Source organism: Cynoglossus semilaevis, chromosome 13 (assembly GCF_000523025.1).
Source record: "Cynoglossus semilaevis isolate Cse_v1.0 chromosome 13, Cse_v1.0, whole genome shotgun sequence".
NCBI lineage: Eukaryota > Metazoa > Chordata > Actinopteri > Pleuronectiformes > Cynoglossidae > Cynoglossus > Cynoglossus semilaevis.
The window spans coordinates 4,280,954-4,289,143 of NC_024319.1; the positions used below are offsets into that span (position 1 = coordinate 4,280,954).

General features: G+C 40.3%; 1 protein-coding gene across 1 annotated transcript in view; it reads left to right on the forward strand.

The window, feature by feature from the left end:
• The first annotated feature begins 288 nt into the window (after positions 1-288).
• The window catches only part of LOC103388166 (phosphatidylinositol 4-phosphate 5-kinase type-1 alpha-like), an 11,578-nt gene continuing 3,676 nt past the window's right edge, over positions 289-8,190 (forward strand). The window contains 11 exon segments of the mRNA XM_008323053.3: positions 289-598; positions 4,733-4,767; positions 5,418-5,507; positions 5,720-5,850; positions 5,981-6,098; positions 6,743-6,895; positions 6,993-7,292; positions 7,379-7,614; positions 7,711-7,727; positions 7,730-7,793; positions 7,880-7,928. Coding sequence (XP_008321275.1) covers positions 553-598; positions 4,733-4,767; positions 5,418-5,507; positions 5,720-5,850; positions 5,981-6,098; positions 6,743-6,895; positions 6,993-7,292; positions 7,379-7,614; positions 7,711-7,727; positions 7,730-7,793; positions 7,880-7,928 — 1,239 coding nt within the window. The 5' untranslated portion in view covers positions 289-552.

Below are 8,190 nucleotides of genomic sequence, written 5' to 3' on the forward strand. Positions count from 1 at the left end.
AAAAATTTTTTTTTTTTTTTACAGTTCACTTTGACCTCAGATTCCAAATACCAGAGGCATTTAGGGTGAACTCCTCATTATTCTCCTTACGTTAATTAAAAGGTTATATAAATAAGCCACAATGGCAGCCAACCAAATTTGTACTTTGTCATTAAGGCATTGTAGGCAATTGCAAAAAAAGCAAACAAAAAACATGAATAATCACTAGCACATATTTTCATGTTAAATTGAGTAATTTTTTAACACTGTTGTAAAAGTCTTTTAGGGGTGTAGTCTTGTAAAGTAATTACGTTTCTTTATTTAAAGTAAAATACAACTAGTAAATGATTTATTCTCAGCTGTAGACTGGGCGGAGAGGCTAGGCTAATATTCCTTCAAAACATGCAACTTGTAGTCATCACTGACCTTACATATTAATAGAATAGGCTGTGTATCAAGGAAGATGCTGGAACTATTGTAAACTATCCACAGGGGGGCGCTGTGTCGCTGCTGCGTCACGAACATCAGAAATTAACTGTCCGCGCTGACTGTGATGTGAACAGTCAAACCATAATGGCGACTGCTGGAACAGCAGACCCGGGATCATCAGCCCCTACAGGTATTTACTGACTAAATATTCTGCCTTAGTCGTTGAAACATGTAATGGAAAACAGACACGTATAAAATTCTGTAGCGATATAACTTGTATACGGAGCCGAATGGTGACGTACGATGGCCCCGTTAGCCCATTAGCCAGCTAGCATGGAGAGATTCTGCTCAACAAATGATCCCAAACTGTGGCTAACACGTTAGCTGCTTTCTCGGTTATTTGAAAATGTATTTGAATAAAATTTTCAGTTAAGCCTTCAGATCGTAGTCTTACAGCCGTGGTATCTTCCTGAACACACATTGCGTAAAAATAATATTTACAGCACCCGTGCTGACTGTGTAGTGTTGTTAAGCCGGTTATTTCGATTACTTTGTTTTACTGTGATAGCAATCGAGCGTGGTGCCCAAATAGAAACCATCCCTTAAAATAAAATAAGGTGGATATCTTTTCAAATGAATTCGATATGTTATTGCACTCTTTTCTATACACTGGACAATTACAGATAACTAACTATTCCGTTAGCCGCTCGTCTTCCTCACCCGTTATATCCCTGCTTTTCCTCCCTTCCGTCTATCTTTCTGTCTCTTCGAGCTTGTTGTAAATTCTCATTAAAGTTCCGTTTGACATTTTGACTTTAAATGTCAGTACACAAATGTTTAATTTAATATCGAACCTGAAATTATTATGTAAGAATGGGTGTACAATTAGGTGTAGACTGTTAAAAAATGTTGACGGTGCGGTAACATGATAATATTTATTGTACCTTCATAGAAACAAAAATCTTAATGAAAACTTTAGAACCTTAACACACACATGAAACATCTCATAGGAAGTTCATGTTGCCATCTTCAATAGTGCGGACTACCTATTTTCTTGTACCAAAAGTATGTACTTTGCCTGTGATTGTGTTGTTTGTGGGTAGAGATGTTTATCACAGAGGAAATTAGAAGCAGAAGTTGTCAACAATTTGAAATCTGATGTTACAGTGCTGCTAACCAAGCTCAAAAAATATATATTCGGAGGTCTGGGGTGATATTAGCAGCGGCAAGCCATAGCGGACACTGATTACTGCATACATATCACAAAATTAAGTCTTTCTGTGTGTCAGAAATTCCTGCCTCTAATGTGAATGTCAAATTGGTAACAATTCCAAATGGGATGTTTGTCATACTTTTGTTTTAGATGAAGACCTCTACAGAACAACAAAGCAGGCACTATTTTTAACTAGCCAGCCCTGTCATCATCACAGCCCACCGTCACTGATTGACTGATGGCTCATTTGTGTCCCATGATGCATCTTGTTTTATCCAGCTGACAAGTCGTTCATCTCCTAATCTTAATTCCTCTTGTTATTGTGAAAAACAAATCCTTTGATTGTTACTGCAGTCTGCAGGGGAAGAAGGACAGCCACGTGATAATTAATCTTATTTAAAACAAAACATTCAGTATTTTGAATATTTAGTGTTACTGCTCTCAGTCTGCTTTCTGTTTTGTTTATGTGCATGGCAGAAGACAGTTTTTTTTTTCTTGGTAATTCATTAAGGTGTGAATCATAATTAACTTACTTGTACAGACATATTTTCCTCGTCTTCCTCCCCGCCCTCAGTAGCCGCCCAGTCTGAATCAGTGAATAAAAATAGTGGCTTCAAAGCACTCTCATAGCTTCCACATGGCTGCGGGCCTGAGGCTGTGAAAACAAGAGTTGGTTCAAATCTGTCAAAACATATAAACACTTCCTCTCCGGTGACTGTAATATGATGTCGTTTCCCTCGTTAGCTTTTATTGGCCTTGCTTCCAGAATATTTCAGAATGCCTTATTAGCAGGAGGAGATTGTGAAAAAAACACTCTTAAATCTCTTAAATGTCCCAGTGCAGGCTGCAGGGAACATGTATACAAGGCTGGGCCAGGAGTTGTTTGCTAAACAGGGATGAACAGATGGTTTGTCTGTTGTCCTTAGGCCTGTCACTGACAAGACATTTTACTCTTCAAGCAATCAGGTTAAAGTCGCTTCCTTGAATCTGCTGCAGTGTCTGTTTATGGGTTGACCTTTGACCAAAACAGCAAATGAAATTCTTTTTTTATAGATCAAAATACTGGTCACCAGCCAAAGTTATTCCACCGTACTATTCTTGAAAATGCAAACATAGATATTGATATTTAGTTTAAAAAAAAGTTACTCTTAATAGAAGTGGTGAATAGTAAAAAGAGTTATCGTAAATGTATTAGGAGTAATAATAAAAAAAAAAAACTCAGCAGTTCAACTACATTATCAGGGCAGGCCAGATATGCAAGATTTGTGGACCAGATGGGCCAGGAGTTTTAGACTGTGCTCTTACATATTCTAGCTGTTTTCCAAAAGAACAAGTCAAACATTTGGTGTAGAGACTAGGGCTGCAACTAACGACTATTTTGATTGTCGATTAGTCGATTATTGTAATAATTAATTGACAAATCCTTTTCAAAAAAACAGGGTTAATTGCATGAATATAATATATATGACTCTTATGGCATATTAGGCTATCAGCTTTTAAATCTAACAAGGCAAGAAAGAATAACCCACTATCAAGACGTCAATAACGACAATTCAGGTCGTTGCCTATTTTAACTGCCGATGAGTCATGTGACAAAAACAACAATAAAATTAATTTATTTAATTTTTACGATTCACGCTTAGTAGAGACTATAGCACATGCTGTATATATGATATGGAGCTGTACACCTCTGACAGAAGTGTGACCAACAGCAATAAAGACAATTACTCAGATATTTTACTAAGTCATTCCAGAGCCCTTTGGTAACTTGAACTAATCCTACTAACTCCATCCCATGTGTCTTGGTGTCTAATGCACAACAGCCACCTGTTTTGAATAACAGCAGTAACAACAAAGGCTCTGTTTTCGAGCAGTACATGTTTCTGACCAGAAGAATTCTGAGAGCTTGTGAAAGGAAGCAAATTAGAAACAAAACAATGGAGGGTGTTGTTCTTCCCCAGCACACAGCGTCCTCAAAGAGACCACATATCATCTAAAACGTACTAGTCTTCAACATATGTGTGTGCCACTACATGGATTTTGAGTTACCCTGGCAACCTTTTTGCTCTGCATTAAGCCTATTTTGCCACATTGACATCGTCACGCCAGGGCCGGGTTGAGGTATTACACGGGCTGACAGTGTCCTACTTCACAGATATTAGGACTCAGTTCTGGAGGAGAGCGCTGCAGAGAGGTATTGGCATGGGTGTGTTTCTGTGTGTGAGAAACCGCATGATCTGCGACGATATCGTGTGCTGTTTTTATATCATGAAAGGGAATGAGAGCAGAATGATGCTCATGGTTTTCCTGTTGTTTGCAGTGTGTCCCTAAGAGAGGATTGAAGTGTTTCTTTGTGTTCTTGGGTTATTGTTGTTATGGTTATTATTAACTTTAGACTTCAGCCTGAAAATCCCCTTATTTTATATTTTATATATATATATAAATATATATATGCACACATATACCTGTGTGCCACTGAATCACTAAAGTAGATGTTGCCATTGGTTACTGAGGGGAAATGCTGGCTGAGTGGGTGAGATAGTAGGTTGAAACAGTAAGTTTATATAAGGACATCACGTAAAGACTTACTTCTATTGTAATTTCCTGCATATTCTATGCTTGTTTCACTAACTATAAATAACCAGATTTAAAACCATTCCACTGTGATAAGGCATTACAGTCACTTGAGCTGCAAAGGAGACAAAAAATAGTGTTAGAAAATGTACGTCGTACTCTGTTGATATGAGACACGGTTCGTCAGGGAACAGATGAATCTGGAGCAGCTGACCCAGGGGACACGTAGTTCCAGATTACTAAGAGCTGGAAGTTTTGGGGCCAGCACTTGGTAACTGCATCTACATTTAGACCAGGCTTCATCGTAGGCTTTATCGTCATCAGACAGAGCTGCAAATAACTCGGCTAATTAACAGGTTGATCATTTCTAAAGCAGTCATTAAAAATTTAAAAAGGTCCCGGAAATTATCTGAAACTTCAGACAGCATGGGATAAAGTAGACACAGGTTTGAAATTATGGAACAAAGAGTTTCGTTTCTGTGGTCTGTTAAGTCAGTGTTCAATATGGAAAAATCACACTTGCCTTTGTATTTGCAGGGACCAGCAGCATCAGAAAAATGGCTCCATCAGAGGTAAGGACCACAGAATCTGAATTTATGAACAACTTTCCGTATGAAGTCAATGTGTTTCTCTACATACAGCTCCCCTTTGGTTAACATTAACTTCATTCACAGGTAAAAACCATATTGGATTATGTTTTGCTTTTTATCTGTGGTGGCAGCACCGTCATAGTGTGTGTGCACAATAATCAATCTGTTTCATTCTTTAAATGAAGACATAATCACTTGTTATGAATTGTTTTTTAATTAAACATTTGACATGCAAATACTCATGGCACCATTCACCATGCAGGGATGACATATTCACACAAACAGACAAAGAATGTTTTTGTTTTTTTTGTAGTTTCTCCATTGTACACTGCAATGTTCATTTGGAAAATACTGTAAGCAGTTACTTACAAGTGAAACTTTGGTTTTTCTATGACTTTTGGACTCTATATTATCTAAGGAATGCGCAACTGGAACAAAATAAATGAGGCTCCAATCTGTTTAATATTCTTAAAATATAAACCTCTACATACTGTAAGGCCTAGTTATTGTCTGGTGCTTCAGCTTAGTTCCTGTACCAGTCATCAGTCATCAGTGTTCCTGACTCACAGAGATGCTAACCTCCACCATTAACATTCAAACGTTGAGCCGATCCCTGTCTCCTCCGTGTACAGATGCCTGGCTCAAGCACAACTCAGAGTATGAAGAAAACCATTGGACACCGGGGTGTTGAGACCACCACCGGAGAGACCACCTATAAAAAGGTTAGACCAGGGCTAGGGTGGCAGGGGGGGGGGGGTTGTTGACACTCGCAGCAGAGGTCAAAAGTGTGCAGGCGCTCATGTTTGTTGTATGTAGTGTAAAATTAGTTTGGGAAGTTCCTCTCACTGGACATCCTAAAATAGTGGGTAATCACAGGGTGAAATGGTGTGTGTTTCGCACCTTAATTCTCTCTGTTCCTGTCCGTCGCCTCTAGACCACGTCGTCCGCCCTAAAAGGAGCAATCCAGCTGGGCATCACTCACACAGTTGGTAGTTTAAGTCAAAAGGCGGAGAGGGATGTTCTGATGCAGGACTTCGTAGTTGTTGAAAGCATTTTCTTCCCCAGGTTGGTCGCAAAAAAAAAAAAGAAATCTCACTTGAATTAAAACAATATACATTTTTAAAATAAATAAAAAATCATTTTGTATAAAGTTTCTTTTTTTGCAATGTCTCATTATTTCTTTTCTCTTTTTCAGTGAAGGCAGTAATTTGACTCCTGCCCATCACTACAGCGACTTTCGCTTCAAGACGTACGCTCCAATCGCCTTCCGGTACTTCAGAGAACTGTTTGGCATCCGACCAGACGACTATCTGGTCAGTTCTACCTCTAAATGTACAGCATGGGCTTTAGAACTCCATATGTTTTGCCTTTTGTTGCTGTTCATTTTATCCAGGCATAAAAAGTGACATCAGTTTGAGAAACCTTTGAAGGAACAGTTGTGTGACCATCAGCTGTCATCCCTGTGTGTGTGTGTGTATACGGTGTGTGTGTGTGTCTGTGTGAGATACTTATATCCAGCAGGGTAAACAACACCCATGTGAAGGCCCTCATTGGTGTTTCCCTGTTGCCAACACTTGTCTTATTTATTTACCAAACACTTCCAGCTAAAATCTGACACAGACGGGGGCAGCACAGACACCAGTGCTCTGAGCTGTGGCTGCTGTCAGTCAGTCGCTTCTTGACTTATTCTCTCTCTCTCTCCCTCCCTCTCTCTCTCTAAGTGATGTCAGGTTGTTTTGTAGTTGGGGTCTGTCTAGTGGTTCATCATCAAGCTTCCACGTCCACACATCGTATCACATGTTTTCCTCACCCTTTTAATCATAATAGTCGTTCAGTCACCATTCCCTGAAACTGTCCAGACCACATGGAGTACTAAAAATACTTCTCACTAAGGTTAACAAGTACTTGGCAGTACTATCGTCAGTGACTGACTCCAGGTCCTTGTTTGTCGTTGAAGTATTCTTTATGTAACGAGCCACTGATTGAGCTGTCCAATCCCGGAGCCAGTGGGTCGCTGTTCTACGTGTCCAGTGACGACGAGTTCATCATTAAGACTGTTCAGCACAAGGAGGCAGAGTTCCTTCAGAAACTCCTGCCGGGTTATTTTATGGTGAGTCTGAAATGTGCTGCTGTAAAACGAATCATTTCTAATTGAGTTTCCATCTCAGACAAAACAGCAAATGTCATTTTCTCACTCTCGTCCGTAGAACATAAACCAAAACAAGCGCACTCTGCTGCCCAAGTTCTACGGACTCTACTGCGTTCAAGCAGGAGGCAAGAACATCCGTATCGTGGTGATGAACAATCTTCTTCCTCGAATCATCCCCATGCACCTCAAATACGACCTGAAGGGCTCCACCTACAAGAGGCGAGCCTCACCCAAGGAGAGGGAGAAGGCGGTACCCATCCACAAAGACCTGGACTTCATCCAGGACTTACCAGACGGTCTGCTGCTGGAGATGGACAACTACAATGCTCTGTGCAAAACCATACAGAGGGACTGCTTGGTAAGTGTGTTTTATTCCAGAATTATTCTGGATCCTGCAGCTTCTGACTATTTTGTCTGTGAATGTGTTTGTTTGTTTTTTTTCAGCTTCTACAGAGTTTTAAAATCATGGATTACAGTCTGCTGATGGGCATCCACAACATGGACCAGGCCAGTCGAGAGCGAGAGCGCGGCCTGGGTAACTTTGGGGACAGCAGTGCACTAGAGGGCGCTGTGACACCTGATCAACGCAGACCGCAGGCCCAGAAAAGTTTGTACTGTACGGCCATGGAGTCCATCCAGGGGGAGGCCCGGGGGAAGGGTGCTTTAGATTCAGAAAACCAGTGAGTCATGAGACCGTTTGTGTTTTTCTACTTTATATATTGTAGTGTTTTTTAAGCCACGACGTCTGAATGACACTTTTTTTCTTGTGTTTCCAGCATGGGTGGCATGCCTGCTGTAATAATAAAGGAGAGCGGCTGCTGATTTACATTGGCATCATTGACATTCTGCAGTCTTATAGGTCAGTGTTGTCAGATATTTCAAATGTTGTTGTTCTTCTTCTCATTCTTGCCATTCCAATAAGGGTTCATATGTGTTTTATTTTAGGTTTATCAAGAAGTTGGAACACTCCTGGAAGGCCCTGGTCCACGATGGGGTAAGGCTCTTTACAACACACTGAAGTCACTTAGATGAGAGTGATTCATGAGTATAAAAATACACTCATTCTGCTTTGAACTACACAGAATGACATCTTTAATAGTATCATAAGGTTTCCAGCGTATTCTTCTTCTATCTAAGAACAACTGCACCTCTGACATGAGGTTAAGAAGACAGTGCTGTTATGTTGTTTCGCTGTCACGCAGAATTTAAGGGAGCCATTCCAAAGAGGCTTAAGAGGTTGTAGACCCCCAACCTAG